At 36.4% G+C, this 25815-nt stretch overlaps 1 protein-coding gene across 1 annotated transcript; it reads left to right on the top strand.

The window, feature by feature from the left end:
- The first annotated feature begins 473 nt into the window (after positions 1-473).
- On the top strand, positions 474-14814 carry LOC123770815 (protein white). The gene is made up of 15 exons (XM_069305976.1): positions 474-633; positions 2685-2838; positions 3581-3671; positions 5364-5508; positions 5834-5905; positions 6465-6563; positions 7309-7547; positions 8060-8182; positions 8720-8924; positions 9008-9148; positions 9844-10001; positions 10664-10734; positions 10929-11034; positions 11700-11880; positions 14399-14814. The coding sequence occupies exons 1-15, from the start codon at positions 592-594 to the stop codon at positions 14492-14494; spliced, it is 1923 nt and encodes a 640-aa protein (XP_069162077.1). The 5' UTR covers positions 474-591; the 3' UTR covers positions 14495-14814.
- The last annotated feature ends 11001 nt before the right edge of the window (positions 14815-25815 follow it).

Below are 25815 nucleotides of genomic sequence, written 5' to 3'. Positions count from 1 at the left end.
GAATGAAGCTCATGAAACAATAAACTTATGAAACAATTAACTCGTAGAACAGTTACCTCATAAAGCGATTAATTCATAAAACACTTCAATCTTAAAACAATTACCACATCAAACAGTTAATTCATAAAACAGTTATGTCATAAAACAATGAATGAATCAAATAACTAAAAAAAAATTATAAAAGAATAAATTTAGAAAACAATTAACGCATCTCCCAGTCAAATCAATAATGCTTACCAAACAACTCGGCCTTCTTCCCTCATTTACAACACGACCTAAACAACGAACAAACCACAAACGAACATATGAAACACGTTTCCCACTAACACCTTTAACTCTGGTAATATAACCTAATCAACCACATTACATATAACCTCCAGCAACTCCCTTTGATATCGCTGTAAGCTATCACTGATTACGCTGATAAGCCTGCAATCCTCCAAGATAGCACGGCCAGTTAAGACCAAAAACACAACAAGCCTCATAGCTGCCCGACAGAAAGCCAATATTCCCTAACTCTTAAAGATTACTTTCGTAAGAAGGTATATAGATAAGAGTGAGTATTGAGTTGGAAATATCGTGGTGCTCAAGATGACATCAGTCCAAGGGCTGAAGTTCAAGCGGCGATCACAGGTGAGTTGGTTCTCCGTGTGTGTATTGGGGCAAGACTTTGTTTTGGTCTACTCGACTTTAATGCTGCTCTTGAATTCGTTTGTATTCTCTCTCTCTCTCTCTCTCGCGTGTCAGAATAGCATTGTTCGTCTAGTTCATTTAGCTTGTATCTCAAACTCTTCCCGTGAGCTGTAGTGTACCTCATACCAATTCCCTGAGCGGCAGTGCATCCCATACTCATCCTATACCCATTAGTGTGGGGTATAGGAACCATTGGTAGGTAATGCAAGCTTCTTGAGATGCGTATATCGAGTCTGACTCGACCAGTAGTAACATGTATAGGAGTCTGTTGATTTCATTCGAGGATTCATAGCTGCGTGGCTCTTCTTCCATCAGAGTATAATTATAAATGGAATAGGTGGTGGAGATTTTACTTTATCTCAGCTCTACAGTTTGGTAGAGTTATTGGTGCGTTATTCTTCTCAGGCTAATCCAAGATTATGTCAACTCATTTATATCCCGGTTTGATGATTTGTTTAAAAACAAAAATTACACGTAGAGACAAAAATTATATACGTTCCGAAGATGTGACTTTCTCTGGTGACACAGTGCCAATCCTACTAAGTTGTTGTTAAAAATATTTTATGGTGTGATAGACGAATAAATATCATAGTTAAGGAGCTTGAACATTCTTTATTTAGCACTTACGTTACAAAAGAGAAAACGGTATTTTTTCTCGTTATATGGCAGACTATGATGAAATCTTCACTGACGTGATTATGGTGCACGAATGCGTTTAGTTTAACAAGTTAACCACTGATAGGTTAGATTTAGAGCTCATAAACTTGTCCCATCATCGGTCTGTTCGCAACTTGTTCTTATTTAGCTTAAATTAGCTTGAAGGGTACAGTCACATAATGGGTTCAGGTACTGAAATCCAATTTAATATAGGCTCAGTGATTTACATTTCTGGTATAAAAGTTACAGGTCTTATTGCCTCAAGTTTGTACTAAAAGTTGCTCGGGTTATGATTGAAGGACTTGACAGAAGCTAAGATGACGGTACACAGCCATAAGAGAAGCAGGTATGAGAAGGCAGTTTAAGCGTACATAAAATGTTTACAATGTCTGGAATATGTAAACTTGAGGTTAATGGCTAGGATTTGGGCAATATGTCATCCCACATAAACCACATGAACATTACTAGAACAACAGTGATAGAACTGTCTCTTAACTCTTAAGAATTTTTCCACATTAAGTTACATAGAGACATAGAGTGTTAGTGGTTGGTTGAGTGGTGATGGTGATGAAGGTGATGATGGTGGTGGTGATGATGATGTTGGTGGTGGTGATGATTAGGGGAGAGATAACGAGAGGGGGGGGGAGTCAATATGATACTCACCGTGGTTATCACCGTGAATCCTATCACAATGTTATCCACACATGAGGTTATCACTTGATTATTTTGACGCAAGTCTGACCTTGTTATTGTAACATGATTCGTTGAGGATGCTTACAACATGTGTGACATGATTGGTTGGTGTTACACCCAAATATGTGGGGTTAACACGTGCAACAGGAAAATACCAGCAGCATGTTTGGGGTTAATACGCTTAAAGGGCAGTGAAAGTACATGTTATTGCTATATTTGTGTATGTGATCACCCATTAGCGTTTGTTGAGTGAAAAAGATATGTATCCTTTGGTTTCAGCACCACACGTGCGTGCGTGTGTGTGTGTGTGTAGGGTTGTGTTTATGTATATTCAGCTGTGGTGGCGAATACCTGAGCTCCTGCTTCTGGACCAGCCTTTTAGCTGTCAGTCAACTAGTGCAATGACTCCCGACCCTATATATGAATGTAGTTATATCTCTTTCATCTCCTTTGGGCTTCTTTTAACTTCTCGTTTACCATAAGAGAACTCTAGTGTCCATTGTGTCCATTATTGTCATCTAGTACTGTTTCAAGTTACGACTAACCCGCCTCTGTGTCGTCATTGTCACGGAGTTTCTCGAGGTCGCGATCTACTTCGTTTCTTCTCCGCTTTGCCTTTCAACTGGGGTTTCTCTCGCTAGACAATGGAGGAGATCGACCTGGGAGAGAAGGGCGTGGTTGCGAACGGCTTCGATCCTGCTGCGGGGGTGACCTACGCGTGGCGCAATCTCAATGTCTTCGCCCCGGGCAAAGGCTTCATCAAGAAGTCGCCCAAGACTCATATCCTGAAGGACGGTGAGTGTCCAAGTCTGTCATCAACTCTCCGTTTTATGTTCGGGAAAATAATCACATTAAAAAATGTACATATATACAATTGATTGGGTAATTACTTTACAAATGCATTTAACACTGACTTCATATTTATTTAACATCTGGAGTAAATAGTTTGCTTATATTAAAGCTGAATATGAGTTGACATGAGCAGTTAATGTTTTTCAATCCATTATATTCTTAATTAGGTCAGATTTCAATTCAGTACAACAAGCACAGCTTTGCGTGTTCAGTATTTGTAAGACTAACAGTGTGCAGAAACAGTAAAAAAAAAAGCATTTGTTACATTAACTGCTCTCGTTTGCTTTTGCTGCAAGTTAATCCAAGATTAGTTTAGATGGTTTAGTTACATTTAATGAGATGCAATTAACTTAAATGGACAAAATTTCATTTTTGATCTAGAAAATCGTATTACCCCTATTATTGCATGTTTGTTTATATTATAACGAATATACGTTTCTCAACTTACAACATACATTTATCAAAACTAATTTCGAACTACTGCACATGAATTAATATCCATTCCAGGATAGAACACATGCATGACGTAAAAAACACACACAGGTATTGATTGTACAATACACCTTTTACGAAATTTTTCAATTGCTAATCAAATATCTTACATAAATAAATGACGAATATCTTCTTTTTTTAAATAGTAATTAAGCTTTGGTGGAAGAGGGTTGTTATTTGTTGGATATCACAGTCTCAGGGATGTGTGAGGGCGGGCAGCTGCTGGCTATCATGGGCTCGTCAGGAGCAGGGAAGACCACACTCCTCAACGTCCTCACCTTCAGGTAGGTCGTCTCACTCTACCAACCTTCTCTTCTCACCAGTCACGCCTTCAGGTAGTGGCTTTCTTCATAATGTTCGTGGCTAATATCTTAGCCATATCTCTATCTTCAAGTGTATATTCCCTCTCTCAGCCATGTGAATCTTCAGGTATATACTCTCTCAATCTTCACCTTCAGTTAAAAATCGACCATTCTTGTCCTCACTACACCTAATTACCCGTCTCTACTCTGTCTTCATTTTCAGGTTAAGTCCTTCCTCTTGAAGGCCAAAACAAGGTAACATCTGACGTGGTATAACTTTCTGACATATTTTATCACTGTATCAAGGATATCATAAACACACGTTTCTTCATCACCAAAGCATGTGTCTTATTCATCAATGCATGTGTCTCATTCATCAATGCATGTGTCTTATTCATCAATGCATGTGTCTCATTCATCAATGCATGTGTCTCATTCATCAATGCATGTGTCTCATTCATCAATGCATTTATCTCATTCATCAATACTGCGTGTCATTTATTACACTTTAGTGGGCGCGGCACGTGTGAAAAAAAAGCGCCTTGTGCGCGCGGCGTTCTGGGCACTCAAGCGTAAACACAAAAAAGTGTATAATCTTTTCACGCTCCTAACATCAATTCTCGAGCTACGTTTTTCATTTTGGTATCAATGCGTTGGCAATAAAATTCTCTACAAGATCATATGCATAAAATGTCACCAAAGCATTTGCTATCCCACCACGAAGTAAATAAACACGAAGATGACTCGCCGTGACACCCAAACAGGAAGTAAATGTTCATACTCTTTCGTTTGTTGCCAGCCACACAGTCATCCTACATCGCTTATTTTGATATCACTGAACTCGCAATAAAATTCCCCACCCAGACATATGCCTATCAATGTCTAATTATGTTCCGCACGAGTGTGGGAACTGGGCGAAGCGTTAGCCGTGATTTCAGCAGCGACGACACTGTTGTGATGCAGCGCTTTGAAAGTTTATACTTATTTCACTGTCCTGACATTATTTGTCGAGCTACGTATTTCATTTTTATAGCAATGTGTTTGCAATAGAAAGTTTTTTATATAACAATAGAAAGTTCTATAAGAACATGGGTAGAATTGGCCAACAGAGCATCAAATAAATTTGCGGCGAATAAAATCTTACGCGTGTTTGTACCCGTGAGCGTAAAATGTTTTTACTTTGCTCATGTTTTTTCAAGTTTATACTTGTTTCACACCGTTTTTTTTGTTTGTATAGTGTTCAGAATAAAATTCTCTACACAGACATATGCATATAAATGTAGAATCATGATCGCGGCCAACACAAGAGTGTGTGGAGTGGGCGATTACCCTCGTTGTGTCACCAACTCAATAGTCTCTCCTCTAAGTTACAATACATTGCCGTTTTCTCAAATAGGCACTGTGCCTATTAGAGAAAACGAAAATTTAATGGCAAACATATTCATACAAACCCCAAGTCGATCGAGTAGTAAATACCCGTAATTCCAAGCGAAGTTCTCAGAAAAGTGTTAAACCTGCCTCTCATTAATTATATCGTTAAAACGTGTGACGTATTCATCAATGCCTCATTCATTTAACCATTAAAACGCGTGTCTCATTCTTCAATGCATGTTTCTCATTCATTACCGCACGTGCCTACGTCATTAACGCATGCTTTTCCTTTGTTGTGCCTAGGACGACGAAGCTGGAGGTCTCAGGCGATATTCACATCAACGGTAAGCCGGTGGACATGCGTACTATCGCTGGCGTCTCGGCGTACGTCCAACAGGAAGATCTCTTTACTGGCGTCTTCACCGTTAAGGAGCAGCTCCACTTCAATGCAAGTAGCGCACGTCACACGCAAGTAGCGCATGTCACACGCACACGCAAGTAGCGCACGCACACACAAGCAGCACGTGCACTCACAAGCAGCACGCGCACTCATACAAATAGCTCATACATACACACATCATACAGAGAACCAAAGTTTGATATACACACATTCTTAGAGCATATTACGGTCTGCAAAATATTGTAACCTTTTATAATTCTCTTTATTCATGAATACAATAAAAAAATGCAATATTTGTTAGCCATATGATAACTCAACTTAACCATAGCCATATGATAACTAACTTAACTCTCCTGTGTGTGGCTGGTCACAGGCTCAACTGAGGATTGGCAAGGAGGTCTCACAGAAGGATAGGCTGCAACGCGTGAAAGAAGTCATGAAGGAAGTGAGTACCTTGACTAGACACAACTGTGAGTTATGTCTAGTCTGTGAGGAACTACTGTTATGGGACCTTTGAGACCTCTAATTTATGGTATCCTGTGATCAGCAGCGCCGCTACACCTCCTCTATTGTCCTTTCTTATTTTATGATAGTCCTGAAGGAACACTTAATTGTTTGAGAGTTATAATAGTTTCGTTTCTGTGAGGGCTTTTTGAAGTGTACAAGAGTATGACATCAACAAGAGTTGATGTCATCAAGGGATTGGTTTATGCTTCTTGATTATTGGGTTGATGGACGAGGGCTTCCCACACTCTCGTCTCGCACTATTAAGCTGGGAGACGTTGGTTCCCTTCACTTTTTCCTCTTCTCATGTCTCTTGCTGCCGCTATTGTGGGTATCTTCTGCTATTGTGGGTATATGTACTTAACTAGTTCACCTAGTTGTGAACTAGGTAAGTACATACACACAGTGTGTGTGTGTAAGCTCCTAAGTATAAGATAAATTACAACACTAATGATTATTAAATTCTACGAGAGTTATTAAAGGTGTGGGCATCTCCACAGCTGGGCCTGAACAAGTGCGCCAATACGAGGATCGGCATCCCAGGACGCATTAAGGGAATCTCTGGCGGAGAGAAGAAAAGACTCGCCTTTGCCTGTGAGGTGTGTTACCCTTTGTCTCAACCTGTGAAGTGGGAAAGTCTTTGGATTCGAAAGGAAGTGTTTGGGTGAAGGTGTTGGTGTTTGGATCAAACGAATTATTAACATCTTTATTGACAAAAATAATTACAATTTTGCCTAATCTGAGGATTTTGATAGTCTTATTAAAGTGAGGATAATGCTGGTATTCACGACCAAACGAAGAGAATGTATGATCAGTCTTGAAAGCAGGAAAAGGCTGTGATTGAATTGTGAAGCTGGTAACTGCTGGGTTTTAATCAGGTTGCATTTAAATAAGGGGAACCATTTTTATATGATTTTAATAAATTTTAATTTATTTCAAGGAATGCGTGGATAGGATTGATTGGTTTAGAAGTAATTATAAAAAGAAGGCACCAAAACTAGGAGACTGTATAGCACAACTGAATGGTTTAGAAGTGTTTGGATTATTTGCTGTCATTTCACAAGAGTGATTATCTCCACCAATAATTATAAAGGCGTAATAATCAGTTACACAGACCAGACAAATTTAATTAACATTGTGAATTTATAACATGAAAACAAACGAATGATGTAAAACAATGACTGATACTTCACTAGTCATTTCTGTTAAATGTTGAGTTTGACAGTCACGTTCGAGTGCCTTAGAAATAGCGCTGTATGTATGTTTCTGTGTCTCTTGGATTTTATACTGGACAAAATGATCCACTTGTGTTCCTTGGTGACGGATGGATGGTTGGTGGATCAGATGATCACCAACCCTCTCCTGCTGCTGTGTGACGAGCCCACCTCCGGCCTCGACTCCTTCATGGCCCAGAGTGTGGTCGGGGCCATGAAGCGGCTCACTAGCTTGGGCAAGACGGTCATTGCCACCATTCACCAGCCCAGCTCAGAGGTCTTCGCCCTCTTCGACCGCCTCCTGGTCATGGCCGAGGGCCGAGTCGCCTTCTCCGGCACGGTCGACCAGGCCCACTCCTTCTTCACCAGGTCAGTTCTCACTCATTAGACGCCAAGTGTCGGAAAAAGCGACATCATTTACTAAAGTTTAATTCAATATGCAGTAAATATTGCTGCTGATTTTGTACTAACAAATTGATTCAAAGAAAACGAGATTACAGTGGAATTTTCCTCGGAAAAAAACGGGGATATCATTGCCACGTCGCCATTAAACTCATCAGTTAATAATAATGTAAATTCTTCTTAAAACATCAGTCTCTGGACTCCAAACATCATAAAAAAACACATTTTCCTGGATCGAACTTAATTATCAGTCCTAAAACAAATTAAATATAAACCCTCTTTCCACTTCTTGATAAAAACGCATCTGGAGAAAACCCGATGCGGGAGGGAAGGAGAGAGAGTAGCCATTTTGAGCTCGGAACATTGTAATGTGTCGTGTTGACCTCTCGAGTATTCGTTCATAACAAGTTATTGTCGTGGAGTTGGAGTTTCCAGAACTAACTGAGTTTATCCTCAGCCCTGCCTTCCTTATACTCCAGGATGGAGCGCCCTTGCCCTGAAAACTACAATCCGGGAGACCATTTCATCTACGCCCTCGCTGTCCGGACAGGCATTGAGGAGGAGTGCCGGCAGTTTATCACTCACGTCTGCGACTCCTACAGGTGAGTGCTGAGGGGCTGCAGGATCTCCCTATTGTGTGTGTGTGCTTTAAGGACATCCTGACTCGCAACTGTTAGTTTTCTCAACCCGTCGTTCTTTCCCTTTCCATTCGTCTACACATGAATCTGTTCGTGTGTTGCTTGCCCGTTTCGTTCGTCTGCTCATCCGTGTGTCAGTGGGTGTGTTTATAATTCTTTTCGCTCGTTCTTTCGTGACTCAGTTCGTTCGTTTATTGGCAGGATTACGGTAAGTCAGTATCGAACTTTCGAAACAATTCGTGCTCACATACACTAAATGTGCACTAAGAGAAGCATTTATGCTTGGCAAGTTCCTTATTGTGAAAGATCACTCATACATACTGAGATACATTTATGAATGCTGCATATCCATATATAAAATGTATGCATATATTTATTGTTGACATTGATTTATTACTACGTGTGTAACATTCATACACACACACATTCATAATCATACCAACTCCACCCCACCAACCCACAACCTCACAAGGCTTACCACATGTGTCCACCGCTACACAGAGACGGTGAAGGCCAGGAGATGGATGAGAAGATCAAGGAGGTCTTAAAGGAACCTGTCCACGGAGACCCCTTGGCCCACATCAAGTTACCCAAGAGCCCTTACCGTGCCTCCTGGGGCAACCAGTTCGCCGCTATGATGAGGAGAAGCTTCGTAGAACTCTCCAGAGACCTCACTCTAGTGATTACTAAAATCGCGCAGTCGTTGGTGAGTGGTTCCTTCTGTACTATTAACGAATATCAACTTATACTAAAACCAGACAATTTCTAACGCTATTTTCTGTATTTCAGTTTTTCTCCATCGTGTTCGGCTTGATCTTCTTCGACCTGGACAAAGATGGCATTTCGCTCACATCTGTACAGAACATCAGCGGTGTTCTCTTCGTGTTCCTCACCAATATGACGTTCTCCAACATGTTCCCCGTCGTTACGGTCAGTCTACAACATCGTACTTCATTATCGTGTTGTTCTCTATGATGTGTTTGTGTTGTAGATGCGAAGTCGAAGTAGATGATGTTCTTATTAGCTCTTCATTGTAATATGTGAATGTCTCTCTTGACATCAACATTAAGGATCAGGAACATTAAGACAGTGTCAGTCAGCTCTTCACACTACTTAACTTTCGTAGATGGCTTTGAACAGCCATTTACCTACGGAACAATACTCTTCCAGCTGTCTTTCTCCAACATCACCACACAACATCTTCCAGATGACCTCCTCCAATACTTCCACTTCCAGCTTCCAAGCTTATCATACTGAAACTGCAATTAATTGATAACGCAAACATCTCAGTTTCATTTTCGACTTATTATTATTATTAGTATTTATTATTAACGTTATTTGGAGTGTTGCTTGTGTATAATTTGTGTTTACATTTCTGTTATTAATTTTATCTGCATTGTAATATATGTTAGCATCATTAATTATCATAAGCCCAAAATTTTTTCACAGTTATCAGTGTCTTTCGTTCTGTGTTCTCCAATTTCGCGAGCTCTGAATGTCTTCAAACCCTCCTTATCCATATCCTAATCGTCCTCCTCCTCATCAAAGTCTTCTAATTTCGCTCCGTCTTCCTCTTGTTCTCTTTCCTTTCAATCTCCCTATTCTCTTCCTTATTCTTCCCACAGACCTTCTCCGGGGTAATGCCGCTCTTCCTTCGGGAGCACTGGAACGGACTCTATCGCACGGACATCTTCTTCCTGACCAGGAACCTCGTTGAGCTGCCCATATTCATCATAAGCCCCGTCGGCTTCATTTCTATTGCTTACTATATGGTGGGACTCAGGTGAGAAGCATGAGTGATGAGGAGAGATGAGGAGGGATAGGGGGGGGGGGAGATCTATATCAAGAGCATCCTAAAATGATTTAGTACCTTTAGGAATTATGGGGGTCTAACGTACTGAAATGAACAATTGGACCCCACAAAAATAGTTTGTAAATATATATATATATATATATATATATATATATATATATATATATATATATATATATATATATATACATATATATATATATACATATATATATATATATACATATATATATATATATACATATATATATATATATATACATATATATATATATATATATATATATATATACATATATATATATATATATACATATATATATATATATATACATATATATATATATATACATATATATATATATATATATATACATATATATATATATATATAATATATATAAATATATATAAATATATATAAATATATATATATATAATGTATATATATATATATATATATATATATATATATATATATATATATATATATATATATATATATATATATATATATTTACAAACTATTTTTGTGGGGTCCAATTGTATATATATAATTATATATATCATTATATATATATATAAATATATATATATATATAATGTATTATTTTTTTTACCTGGCAAAACAGGGCTGATGTTGAGAACTTCTTCACAACGATGTTGATCATGGTTCTGGTGGCGAACGTAGCAATTTCGTACGGTAAGTAACGAATAACGAGTCCATATCTCCGTTTCCTGTTCTCATTCGTTGTGATATAGCTGTCTGTTGTCTAATAAAGTTCCCTTTATGATCACAACTCTCCTGGTGATCAACACTTTACAATAACTGCTTTCTTCATATTAACTATTCGATTTATGATGTTCTACAACTGATCCATCTGGCTGTGGGTGCAGGTTACATGATCTCCTGTATGGCCAAGAACTACCAGACGGCGCTTGTCCTCTCTACACCTCTCACCTTCCCTCTCTTACTCTTCGGCGGGTTCTACATGAAGCCAGGGTCAGTAGTGTGTGTGTATGTGTATGTGTATGTGTGTGTGTGTGTGTGTGTGAGTGCGTGTGTGTGTGTGTGTGTGAGCTCTCTTCTGAATAAAGTCTTCATAGCAGAAAACATATGAGAGAGAGAGAGAGAGAGAGAGAGAGAGAGAGAGAGAGAGAGAGAGAGAGAGAGAGAGAGAGAGAGAGTTGGATATAAACATATAGAATTAAAATAAATACAACCGGCAAAAAATAATTGCCTATGTGATAATAATAATTAATATAACAGTAATATTATATATTATTAATATGATTTTATATTATGTTTATTAAAACCCAAATAAACTGAACAAAAACAATCTTTGTTATCTTCAACATAACATTATTTTCATCACCAAATACACTATCCATATAATCATTCTAATCATCATTCTAACATGACCCTCATCATTAAATTTCATAATCATTATTTCATCACATATCATGCATTGCGGACGAGGAGTCACAATAACGTGGCTGAAATATGTTGACCAGACCACACACTAGAAAGTAAAGGGACGACGACGTTTCGGTCCGTCCTGGACCATTCTCCAGTCTATTGTGGGTCATCATCATCATGCATCATCATGCTCATCACTTCAACATTGCATCTGCATACTGGAGAATGTACATCATTTTCCCCCACAGGACGGTTCCCGTGTACCTGGACTGGATGAGTTACCTGTCCTGGTTCCAGTACAGTTATGAGGCCCTGAGCATCAACCAGTGGAAGAACACGATGTTCTGCACCAACGAGACCATCAGTGGCAACTGCTCTTCTGAGTTTGAAATAGGATCCGATATCATCGCCACACTCGGTTTTGATGAGGTTGGTAAATGGTGGGATGAGTTTGGATGATCATTGGGGCTGGGAAAGTTGTATGATTGAAATATTTAGGATAGTTGTGGGTGATTTTGGATGGTTGTTATGCCTTATAATGGTCGTTTGATTTAGGAAGGTTGTGTGTTTTGTATTAGTTGTTCTGTTTAGGATGGTGGTTTGATTTTGGTTAGTTCTCTGAAATAATGGTTGAATGACTTAGAAAGGTGTTAAGATTGAAAATAATTCTATGATTTCATATTTTCCCTGTCTACTTAAACATTTAGTTTCATATGATTTAAGGAGAAAACTTTAATTTTAAATTGTTTCGCAAAGCTTAAACGTATTACAATATTAACAGTTCACATTAAATTTGTGATTCTCCTTCCTTACTGTATATATATATATATATATATATATATATATATATATATATATATATATATATATATATATATATATATATATATATATATATATATATATATATATTATTAAATATGACCGAAAAAGTAAGATTAATAATTCTAACACGAATTTTCTCAATCTTTCGTACATTTCTTTTCACTGTTGGAGGTAAATCAAAAATCAATTCTCCAATCGTGATCCAGCCTGTACTCCTCTTGACATACCAGAAAATATTCTGAGGAAACTACTCCAAGCTTGTACTAAAGAGGCACCCTTCTTGAGCCCGGATGGGCACATGTATAAGCAAGTAGATGGGGTCGCCATGGGTTCTCCCCTAGGTGTCCTGTTTGCAAACTTCTACATGGGTACCATCGAGCAAAAAGTTTTAGTCGACATGAACTTGAAACCGGCCATATACTGCAGGTATGTTGACGACATTTTTACACAGGTACCTGATGTCAGACATCTGCAGGAGCTGAAGGAGGCATTTGAGCAGAGTTCCGTGCTGCGTTTCACTTACGAGATGGAAAAGGATGGGAAGCTGCCCTTTCTAGATGTAACAGTCATGGAAAAGAGCGGAGGTTTCCACACTGCAGTCTACACTAAGGAAACGAACATAGGAATGTGCCTAAATGCCAACAGCGACTGCCCAGACAGGTACAAGAGGAATGTTGCTAACGCATATGTCGACCGTGCTCTCAGCCACAGCTCAGAATGGAAGCAAGTCGACGAAGAACTCTGTAGGGTAAGGCAGGTCCTAGTCAACAACGGCTTCTCCAATGGTTTCGTCGAAGACATCATAAGAAGGAAAGTGAAAAGCCATGCAACCTCTGAAGAGACAACTAACACAACACCTATACCCCCTATTAGACTATTTTACAGGAACTTCTTTTCCACAGCTCATAAAACGGAGGAAAGGGTCCTGAAAGATATTGTTAATAGAAACGTTATCCCTACAGACAAAAATCAGAGGATACAACTGACGATTTACTATAAAACCAGAAAAACGGCCAGCCTACTCATGAGAAACTCTCCAGACACAAAACAGAACGCTTTAAAAGAGACTAACGTCGTCTATGCCTTCAAATGCCCTCTTGGGGACTGTAAGCTCCAAAAAACCCAGTATATAGGCAAGACAACAACATCTCTTTCTAGGCGTTTAACGATGCATAAGCAACAGGGCTCCATTAAGGAACATATAATCTCTTCCCACAACCAAACCATCGCCAGAGAAATCCTAGTAAACAACACAGAAATCATCGATAGATACAGCGATAGCAGGCGACTTGACGTTTGCGAGGCACTACACATCAAGAAGTCAACACCAGCAATCAACAGCCAATTATTGCACAACTATATTCTACCCACCTCAAGACTCCGCTCCAATATAGAAGCATCAAGAAATATGGACCAATAGGCTTTCTACAAACACTTCTATTCAATACCCATTGTTTCGTGTTCTGTCTTGTGCTGATGAAATTAATACCCTATTAATGTCACCTCTTGTTCTGTCTTGTGTTGATGAAATTAATACCCTATTAATGCCACCTCTTGTTCTGTCTTGTGTTGATGAAATTAATACCCTATTAATGCCACCTCTTGTTCTGTCTTGTGTTGATTAATGCCACATCACCCCTTCCACCTCACTCAAATGTAGATATAAAATCGGAGATGCGTAAGTTCTATTCAGTTGTGTATTTGTAAACTAAAGTCTTTGAAAATGTAATAAGTTTTACGAAACGCGCTCGTGTCGCGTCAGACTAGAAATAAAAATGAATTTTGGAGAATTGATTTTTGATTTACCTCCAACAGTGAAAAGAAATGTACGAAAGATTGAGAAAATTCGTGTTAGAATTATTAATCTTACTTTTTCGGTCATATTTAATAATATATGTCTACAGGAAAGACTGCTACCAATATATATATATATATATATATATATATATATATATATATATATATATATATATATATATATATATATATATATATATATATATATATATATATATATATATATTCACAAATATACATAACCAATATGAGTATGATCCTACACGATAACTAATAATACCTAAATACACACACACTAAATACACTTTATTTTTCTATTTTCCAGAAACATTTCGGGATGGACATCGGTGCTCTATGCGCCCTGTTTGTTGGGTACCGCTTCCTGGCCTTCCTCCTCCTCCTCTCCAAGACTATTCGGTAGATCACTTGACCAAGGAACACCACAGTGTTACAGCTGCCGTTGAAGACACGCGACTTATGTTTTGTTCACATTGTTCGTTGATATTTGTGAACTTGTGTGAGGTCTTGAGCGTGAGTGAGAGAGTTATGTCGGATACTGAGATTCATTCAGTAACTCTTCAGAGATAGTGAGAGAGAGAGAGAGAGAGAAAGAGAGAGAGAGAGAGAGAGAGAGAGAGAGAGAGAGAGAGAGAGAGAGAGAGAGAGAGAGAGAGAGAGAGAGAAGGAACGATTCTGAGGTGAATTTTTATCGTATTTAGATAAATTTTTTAACATTTACAATGACTGTTATTATCCTAAATAATTAGTATTTTGAAAGTGCTTGTGTTGAGTCAGTTCAAATGAAAAACGTCCAGTTGGTGAAAAAGCAATAATACAAAAAATGTAATTGCAAATATTCTAGAAAAAACTTTGATCCTCAATGCTACTGATGGTTGTACATAAAAAAGAGAATGTATAGAGGTTGTGAGACATGTGAGATGTATACAGTGAGAAATGTAACCCATTTCTCCAAATCACAGTGATATACAAAGTCAAAGATTACAATATACATCAATAATTTAAATATATGAGTGAAGAATAACATTAGTAGAGTCCCTGATGGCACTAAAATAGGGTATTACAATCAGATAAACCTGCAGAAATGTTATTACAAACACGGTCCATAAGCAGACGAGGAGTCACAATAACGTGGCTGAAATATGTTGACCAAACCACACACCAATAAGTGAAGGGATGACGACGTTTCTGTCTATCCTCCCATTCTCAAGTCGATTGTAAATGTTCTCACAATCGATTTGAGAATGGTCCAGGACGGGCCGTAACGTCGTCGTCGTCCCCTCACTTTCTAGTATGTGGTTTGGTCAACACCGTCGATAAGCCAGACTTCACCTGAGCTGTCTGGAAGTGACCTCTGTAGATCATAACGTAAAAGTTGGAAGGGTTTGAGTCCGTGCCGGCTCTTGGCGGAGCCACGGGCCACCGACTCATGTTAAACACCATCTTCACCACCTGAAACACAACCAAAGCTTTTCTTGTTGCAATAACAACAAAAGATCAGACGAATTAATTGGTTATACTTCGAATAAGACTAGAGTGGTTCAATGGCTTTGTGTGTAGTTAGGACAAGGTTAGGTTTGGTTGGTTATTTAGGATGGGTTATGAGTATTATACTCTCAAAATATATTAGTCTTATTACTTCGCATAAATATATACCTGTTCAAGTATTTATAATATATAATATTATAAGGGATCCAATCTACACCTGAAAATAATGGAAGGGACGAAATTTCGTTTCGTCCTGGACGATCCTGGACGATGATCAAGTCACGTCAGTGTGGCTTACTGTCTGTATGTAGGATTATATTTAACACATCTAGTTGAACCTTACAAAATGCTAATTTTCGTTAAATATGGTGCATTCTGTTCCTTCGTAATGCTATAACACATCAACATGGGCACGCGCTGCCCTCATGGTTATATTACAGTAGTTTTCCTTCTTGGATCCTGGTCCAAGCACTTTTGCTCATCGACCAGAGGATGAAGACAAACATGGGGTACAGTCCGCCGCCTGCGAAGAACACGAGCCCGGCCGATATCGTCAATTTTCTCAAAACTCAAAATCAAAACCAGCCATAGAATCGTTTTGAAAATGTTACCATTGTGTTTACCACAACAATTTACATTTCTTTCTATTAAGTCTTTCTTTGCTAATTTTAAATATTAAGGCCTATACTGCTATATTTACTGAGATAAAGGGACCTCAAATATCAAACATATCATCGTGTTTTCTCAACAAATTACAAAGGAAAATGAGTTGTAAAAAATATAATAATAATTATAATGAGCTAAATAATAAATGGATACTCAAAATAATATTATATCTATATTCCTCATATTCTTAGAGACTACTATGCATGGAACGTATATGGGAATATGTATGCTACTTATATAGGCATATGTATGGTACTTAAATTGGCACATGAATGGTACTTTTAATGGAATATGTATTGTAATTATAAGGGCATATGTATGATACGTATAAGGACATATATTTTGTACTTATAAGGGCAGAGGTATGGTACTTACTTGGGCATATGTATGTTACTTATAAAAGCTTTTGTATGGTACCTCTATGGGCATATGTATGTTACTTATTTGGGCATGTGTATGGCACGTATGTGGGCATTTGTTTGGTACTTATATGGGTATGTGTATGGTACTTATATGGGCATGTGTATGGCACGTATATGGGCATGTTTATGGTACGTATATAAATGAATATGTACGTATATAAATGAATACGAATATAAATGAATATTAGTGAAGTTACTGTCCCTGGCGTTTAACTGTATTATAATTTTTTATGTCATGTAACTGGATCAAGGGGTGGACCCCAAATCCACTTTGAACTTTCCGAACCACTTATCATTTACCGTACAAAGTTCAGTTCCAAGTTTCTTCTTGCCTTCTACCTTACACAGACAGTCATACTTGTTTTATAGATACAGAAGATAGACAATGATTAAATCAAGTAATAAAAACTTGACCAGAGGATGAAGACAAACATGGGGTACAGTCCGCCGCCTGCGAAGAACACGAGCCCGGCCGAAATCGTCATTTTTCTCAAAACTCAAAATCAAAACCAGCCATAGAATCGCTTTGAAAATGGTACCATTGTGTTTACCACAACAATTTACATTTCTTTCTGTTAAGCCTTTCTTTGCTAATTTTAAATATTAAGGCTTATACAGCCATATTTACTGAGATACAGCCACCTCAAATATCAAACTTTTCATCGTGTTTTCTCAACAAATTACAAAGGAAAATGAGTTGTAAAAAATATAATAATAATTATAATGAGCTAAATAATAAATGGATACTCAAAATAGTATTATATCTATATTCCTCATATTCTTAGAGACTACTATGCATGGAACGTATATGGGAATATGTATGCTACTTATATAGGCATATGTATGGTACTTAAATTGGCACATGAATGGTACTTTTAATGGAATAAGTATTGTAATTATAAGGGCATATGTATGATACGTATAAGGACATATATTTTGTACTTATAAGGGCAGAGGTATGGTACTTACTTGGGCATATGTATGTTACTTATAAAAGCTTTTGTATGGTACCTCTATGGGCATATGTATGTTACTTATTTGGGCATGTGTATGGCACGTATGTGGGCATTTGTTTGGTACTTATATGAGTATGTGTATGGCACGTATATGGGCATGTTTATGGTACGTATATAAATGAATATGTACGTATATAAATGAATACAAATATAAATGAATATTAGTGAAGTTACTGTCCCTGGCGTTTAACTGTATTATAATTTTTTATGTCATGTAACTGGATCAAGGGGTGGACCCCAAATCCACTTTGAACTTTCTGAACCACTTATCAGTTACCGTACAAAGTTCAGTTCCAAGTTTCTTCTTGCCTTCTACCTTACACAGACAGTCATACTTGTTTTATAGATACAGAAGATAGACAATGATTAAATCAAGTAATAAAAACTTGACCAGAGGATGAAGACAAACATGGGGTACACAGTCCGCCGCCTGCGAAGAACACGAGCCCGGCCGAAATCGTCATTTTTCTCAAAACTCAAAATCAAAACCAGCCATAGAATCGCTTTGAAAATGGTACCATTGTGTTTACCACAACAATTTACGTTTCTTTCTGTTAAGTCTTTCTTTGCTAATTTTAAATATTAAGGCCTATACAGCCATATTTACTGAGATACAGCCACCTCAAATATCAAACATATCATCGTGTTTTCTCAACAAATTACTAAGGAAAATGAGTTGTAAAAAATATAATAATAATTATAATGAGCTAAATAATAAATGGATACTCAAAATAATATTATATCTATATTCCTCATATTCTTAGAGATTACTATGCATGGAACGTATATGGGAATATGTATGCTACTTATATAGGCATATGTATGGTACTTAAATTGGCACATGAATGGTACTTTTAATGAAATATGTATTGTAATTATAAGAGCATATGTATGATACGTATAAAGACATATATTTTGTAATTATAATGGCAGAGGTATGGTACTTACTTGGGCATATGTATGTTACTTATAAAAACTTTTGTATGGTACCTCTATGGGCATATGTATGTTACTTATTTGGGCATGTGTATGGCACGTATGTGGGCATTTGTTTGGTACTTATATGGGTATGTGTATGGTACTTATATGGGCATGTGTATGGCACGTATATGGGCATGTTTATGGTACGTATATAAATGAATATGTACGTATATAAATGAATACGAATATAAATGAATATTAGTGAAGTTACTGTCCCTGGCGTTTAACTGTATTATAATTTTTTATGTCATGTAACTGGATCAAGGGGTAGACCCCAAATCCACTTTGAACTCTCCGAACCACTTGTCAGTTACCGTACAAAGTTCAGTTCCAAGTTTCTTCTTGCCTTCTACCTTACACAGACAGTCATACTTGTTTTATAGATACAGAAGATAGACAATGATTAAATCAAGTAATAAAAACTTGACCAGAGGATGAAGACAAACATGGGGTACACAGTCCGCCTCCTGCGAAGAACACGAGCCCGGCCGAAATCGTCATTTTTCTCAAAACTCAAAATCAAAACCAGCCATAGAATCGCTTTGAAAATGGTACCATTGTGTTTACCACAACAATTTACATTTCTTTCTGTTAAGTCTTTCTTTGCTAATTTTAAATATTAAGGCCTATACAGCCATATTTACTGAGATACAGCCACCTCAAATATCAAACTTTTCATCGTGTTTTCTCAACAAATTACAAAGGAAAATGAGTTGTAAAAAATATAATAATAATTATAATGAGCTAAATAATAAATGGATACTCAAAATAGTATTATATCTATATTCCTCATATTCTTAGAGACTACTATGCATGGAACGTATATGGTAATATGTATGCTACTTATATAGGCATATGTATGGTACTTAAATTGGCACATGAATGGTACTTTTAATGGAATAAGTATTGTAATTATAAGGGCATATGTATGATACGTATAAGGACATATATTTTGTACTTATAAGGGCAGAGGTATGGTACTTACTTGGGCATATGTATGTTACTTATAAAAGCTTTTGTATGGTACCTCTATGGGCATATGTATGTTACTTATTTGGGCATGTGTATGGCACGTATGTGGGCATTTGTTTGGTACTTATATGAGTATGTGTATGGCACGTATATGGGCATATTTATGGTACGTATATAAATGAATATGTACGTATATAAATGAATACAAATATAAATGAATATTAGTGAAGTTACTGTCCCTGGCGTTTAACTGTATTATAATTTTTTATGTCATGTAACTGGATCAAGGGGTGGACCCCAAATCCACTTTGAACTTTCTGAACGACTTATCAGTTACCGTACAAAGTTCAGTTCCAAGTTTCTTCTTGCCTTCTACCTTACACAGACAGTCATACTTGTTTTATAGATACAGAAGATAGACAATGATTAAATCAAGTAATAAAAACTTGACCAGAGGATGAAGACAAACATGGGGTACACAGTCCGCCGCCTGCGAAGAACACGAGCCCGGCCGAAATCGTCATTTTTCTCAAAACTCAAAATCAAAACCAGCCATAGAATCGCTTTGAAAATGGTACCATTGTGTTTACCACAACAATTTACGTTTCTTTCTGTTAAGTCTTTCTTTGCTAATTTTAAATATTAAGGCCTATACAGCCATATTTACTGAGATACAGCCACCTCAAATATCAAACATATCATCGTGTTTTCTCAACAAATTACTAAGGAAAATGAGTTGTAAAAAATATAATAATAATTATAATGAGCTAAATAATAAATGGATACTCAAAATAATATTATATCTATATTCCTCATATTCTTAGAGATTACTATGCATGGAACGTATATGGGAATATGTATGCTACTTATATAGGCATATGTATGGTACTTAAATTGGCACATGAATGGTACTTTTAATGAAATATGTATTGTAATTATAAGAGCATATGTATGATACGTATAAGGACATATATTTTGTAATTATAATGGCAGAGGTATGGTACTTACTTGGGCATATGTATGTTACTTATAAAAACTTTTGTATGGTACCTCTATGGGCATATGTATGTTACTTATTTGGGCATGTGTATGGCACGTATGTGGGCATTTGTTTGGTACTTATATGGGTATGTGTATGGTACTTATATGGGCATGTGTATGGCACGTATATGGGCATGTTTATGGTACGTATATAAATGAATATGTACGTATATAAATGAATACGAATATAAATGAATATTAGTGAAGTTACTGTCCCTGGCGTTTAATTGTATTATAATTTTTTATGTCATGTAACTGGATCAAGGGGTGGACCCCAAATCCACTTTGAACTCTCCGAACCACTTATCAGTTACCGTACCGTACCGTTTCAGTTCCAAGTTTCTTCTTGCCTTCTACCTTACACAGACAGTCATACTTGTTTTATAGATACAGAAGATAGACAATGATAAAATCAAGTAATAAAAACTTGACCAGAGGATGAAGACAAACATGGGGTACAGTCCGCCGCCTGCGAAGAACACAAGCCCGGCCGAAATCGTCATTTTTCTCAAAACTCAAAATCAAAACCAGCCATAGAATCGCTTTGAAAATGGTACCATTGTGTTTACCACAACAATTTACGTTTCTTTCTGTTAAGTCTTTCTTTGCTAATTTTAAATATTAAGGCCTATACAGCCATATTTACTGAGATACAGCCACCTCAAATATCAAACATATCATCGTGTTTTCTCAACAAATTACTAAGGAAAATGAGTTGTAAAAAATATAATAATAATTATAATGAGCTAAATAATAAATGGATACTCAAAATAATATTATATCTATATTCCTCATATTCTTAGAGATTACTATGCATGGAACGTATATGGGAATATGTATGCTACTTATATAGGCATATGTATGGTACTTAAATTGGCACATGAATGGTACTTTTAATGAAATATGTATTGTAATTATAAGAGCATATGTATGATACGTATAAGGACATATATTTTGTAATTATAATGGCAGAGGTATGGTACTTACTTGGGCATATGTATGTTACTTATAAAAACTTTTGTATGGTACCTCTATGGGCATATGTATGTTACTTATTTGGGCATGTGTATGGCACGTATGTGGGCATTTGTTTGGTACTTATATGGGTATGTGTATGGTACTTATATGGGCATGTGTATGGCACGTATATGGGCATGTTTATGGTACGTATATAAATGAATATGTACGTATATAAATGAATACGAATGTAAATGAATATTAGTGAAGTTACTGTCCCTGGCGTTTAACTGTATTAAAATTTTTTATGTCATGTAACTGGATCAAGGGGTGGACCCCAAATCCACTTTGAACTCTCCGAACCACTTATCAGTTACCGTACAAAGTTCAGTTCCAAGTTTCTTCTTGCCTTCTACCTTACACAGACAGTCATACTTGTTTTATAGATACAGAAGATAGACAATGATTAAATCAAGTAATAAAAACTTGACCAGAGGATGAAGACAAACATGGGGTACACAGTCCGCCTCCTGCGAAGAACACGAGCCCGGCCGAAATCGTCATTTTTCTCAAAACTCAAAATCAAAACCAGCCATAGAATCGCTTTGAAAATGGTACCATTGTGTTTACCACAACAATTTACATTTCTTTCTGTTAAGTCTTTCTTTGCTAATTTTAAATATTAAGGCCTATACAGCCATATTTACTGAGATACAGCCACCTCAAATATCAAACTTTTCATCGTGTTTTCTCAACAAATTACAAAGGAAAATGAGTTGTAAAAAATATAATAATAATTATAATGAGCTAAATAATAAATGGATACTCAAAATAGTATTATATCTATATTCCTCATATTCTTAGAGACTACTATGCATGGAACGTATATGGGAATATGTATGCTACTTATATAGGCATATGTATGGTACTTAAATTGGCACATGAATGGTACTTTTAATGGAATAAGTATTGTAATTATAAGGGCATATGTATGATACGTATAAGGACATATATTTTGTACTTATAAGGGCAGAGGTATGGTACTTACTTGGGCATATGTATGTTACTTATAAAAGCTTTTGTATGGTACCTCTATGGGCATATGTATGTTACTTATTTGGGCATGTGTATGGCACGTATGTGGGCATTTGTTTGGTACTAATATGAGTATGTGTATGGCACGTATATGGGCATGTTTATGGTACGTATATAAATGAATATGTACGTATATAAATGAATACAAATATAAATGAATATTAGTGAAGTTACTGTCCCTGGCGTTTAACTGTATTATAATTTTTCATGTCATGTAACTGGATCAAGGGGTGGACCCCAAATCCACTTTGAACTTTCTGAACCACTTATCAGTTACCGTACAAAGTTCAGTTCCAAGTTTCTTCTTGCCTTCTACCGTACACAGACAGTCATACTTGTTTTATAGATACAGAAGATAGACAATGATTAAATCAAGTAATAAAAACTTGACCAGAGGATGAAGACAAACATGGGGTACACAGTCCGCCGCCTGCGAAGAACACGAGCCCGGCCGAAATCGTCATTTTTCTCAAAACTCAAAATCAAAACCAGCCATAGAATCGCTTTGAAAATGGTACCATTGTGTTTACCACAACAATTTACGTTTCTTTCTGTTAAGTCTTTCTTTGCTAATTTTAAATATTAAGGCCTATACAGCCATATTTACTGAGATACAGCCACCTCAAATATCAAACATATCATCGTGTTTTCTCAACAAATTACTAAGGAAAATGAGTTGTAAAAAATATAATAATAATTATAATGAGCTAAATAATAAATGGATACTCAAAATAATATTATATCTATATTCCTCATATTCTTAGAGATTACTATGCATGGAACGTATATGGGAATATGTATGCTACTTATATAGGCATATGTATGGTACTTAAATTGGCACATGAATGGTACTTTTAATGAAATATGTATTGTAATTATAAGAGCATATGTATGATACGTATAAGGACATATATTTTGTAATTATAATGGCAGAGGTATGGTACTTACTTGGGCATATGTATGTTACTTATAAAAACTTTTGTATGGTACCTCTATGGGCATATGTATGTTACTTATTTGGGCATGTGTATGGCACGTATGTGGGCATTTGTTTGGTACTTATATGGGTATGTGTGTGGTACTTATATGGGCATGTGTATGGCACGTATATGGGCATGTTTATGGTACGTATATAAATGAATATGTACGTATATAAATGAATACGAATGTAAATGAATATTAGTGAAGTTACTGTCCCTGGCGTTTAACTGTATTAAAATTTTTTATGTCATGTAACTGGATCAAGGGGTGGACCCCAAATCCACTTTGAACTCTCCGAACCACTTATCAGTTACCGTACAAAGTTCAGTTCCAAGTTTCTTCTTGCCTTCTACCTTACACAGACAGTCATACTTGTTTTATAGATACAGAAGATAGACAATGATTAAATCAAGTAATAAAAACTTGACCAGAGGATGAAGACAAACATGGGGTACACAGTCCGCCGCCTGCGAAGAACACGAGCCCGGCCGAAATCGTCATTTTTCTCAAAACTCAAAATCAAAACCAGCCATAGAATCGCTTTGAAAATGGTACCATTGTGTTTACCACAACAATTTACGTTTCTTTCTGTTAAGTCTTTCTTTGCTAATTTTAAATATTAAGGCCTATACAGCCATATTTACTGAGATACAGCCACCTCAAATATCAAACATATCATCGTGTTTTCTCAACAAATTACTAAGGAAAATGAGTTGTAAAAAATATAATAATAATTATAATGAGCTAAATAATAAATGGATACTCAAAATAATATTATATCTATATTCCTCATATTCTTAGAGATTACTATGCATGGAACGTATATGGGAATATGTATGCTACTTATATAGGCATATGTATGGTACTTAAATTGGCACATGAATGGTACTTTTAATGAAATATGTATTGTAATTATAAGAGCATATGTATGATACGTATAAGGACATATATTTTGTAATTATAATGGCAGAGGTATGGTACTTACTTGGGCATATGTATGTTACTTATAAAAACTTTTGTATGGTACCTCTATGGGCATATGTATGTTACTTATTTGGGCATGTGTATGGCACGTATGTGGGCATTTGTTTGGTACTTATATGGGTATGTGTATGGTACTTATATGGGCATGTGTATGGCACGTATATGGGCATGTTTATGGTACGTATATAAATGAATATGTACGTATATAAATGAATACGAATGTAAATGAATATTAGTGAAGTTACTGTCCCTGGCGTTTAACTGTATTAAAATTTTTTATGTCATGTAACTGGATCAAGGGGTGGACCCCAAATCCACTTTGAACTCTCCGAACCACTTATCAGTTACCGTACAAAGTTCAGTTCCAAGTTTCTTCTTGCCTTCTACCTTACACAGACAGTCATACTTGTTTTATAGATACAGAAGATAGACAATGATTAAATCAAGTAATAAAAACTTGACCAGAGGATGAAGACAAACATGGGGTACACAGTCCGCCTCCTGCGAAGAACACGAGCCCGGCCGAAATCGTCATTTTTCTCAAAACTCAAAATCAAAACCAGCCATAGAATCGCTTTGAAAATGGTACCATTGTGTTTACCACAACAATTTACATTTCTTTCTGTTAAGTCTTTCTTTGCTAATTTTAAATATTAAGGCCTATACAGCCATATTTACTGAGATACAGCCACCTCAAATATCAAACTTTTCATCGTGTTTTCTCAACAAATTACAAAGGAAAATGAGTTGTAAAAAATATAATAATAATTATAATGAGCTAAATAATAAATGGATACTCAAAATAGTATTATATCTATATTCCTCATATTCTTAGAGACTACTATGCATGGAACGTATATGGGAATATGTATGCTACTTATATAGGCATATGTATGGTACTTAAATTGGCACATGAATGGTACTTTTAATGGAATAAGTATTGTAATTATAAGGGCATATGTATGATACGTATAAGGACATATATTTTGTACTTATAAGGGCAGAGGTATGGTACTTACTTGGGCATATGTATGTTACTTATAAAAGCTTTTGTATGGTACCTCTATGGGCATATGTATGTTACTTATTTGGGCATGTGTATGGCACGTATGTGGGCATTT

The sequence above is a fragment of the Procambarus clarkii genome, chromosome 56 (genome assembly GCF_040958095.1).
Source record: "Procambarus clarkii isolate CNS0578487 chromosome 56, FALCON_Pclarkii_2.0, whole genome shotgun sequence".
NCBI lineage: Eukaryota > Metazoa > Arthropoda > Malacostraca > Decapoda > Cambaridae > Procambarus > Procambarus clarkii.
This window is presented reverse-complemented; position numbering and strand designations above follow the sequence as displayed.

What these genes read in the sequence shown, in the direction of transcription:
- LOC123770815 (XM_069305976.1), top strand. Translation starts at nt 592, where the DNA reads ATGACATCAGTCCAAGGGCTGAAGTTCAAGCGGCGATCACAG. An exon ending in GCCCACTCCTTCTTCACCAG is followed by an intron (nt 7,548 to 8,059) that starts GTCAGTTCTCAC and finishes CTTATACTCCAG; the next exon opens with GATGGAGCGCCCTTGCCCTG. An exon ending in GAACGTAGCAATTTCGTACG is followed by an intron (nt 10,735 to 10,928) that starts GTAAGTAACGAA and finishes CTGTGGGTGCAG; the next exon opens with GTTACATGATCTCCTGTATG.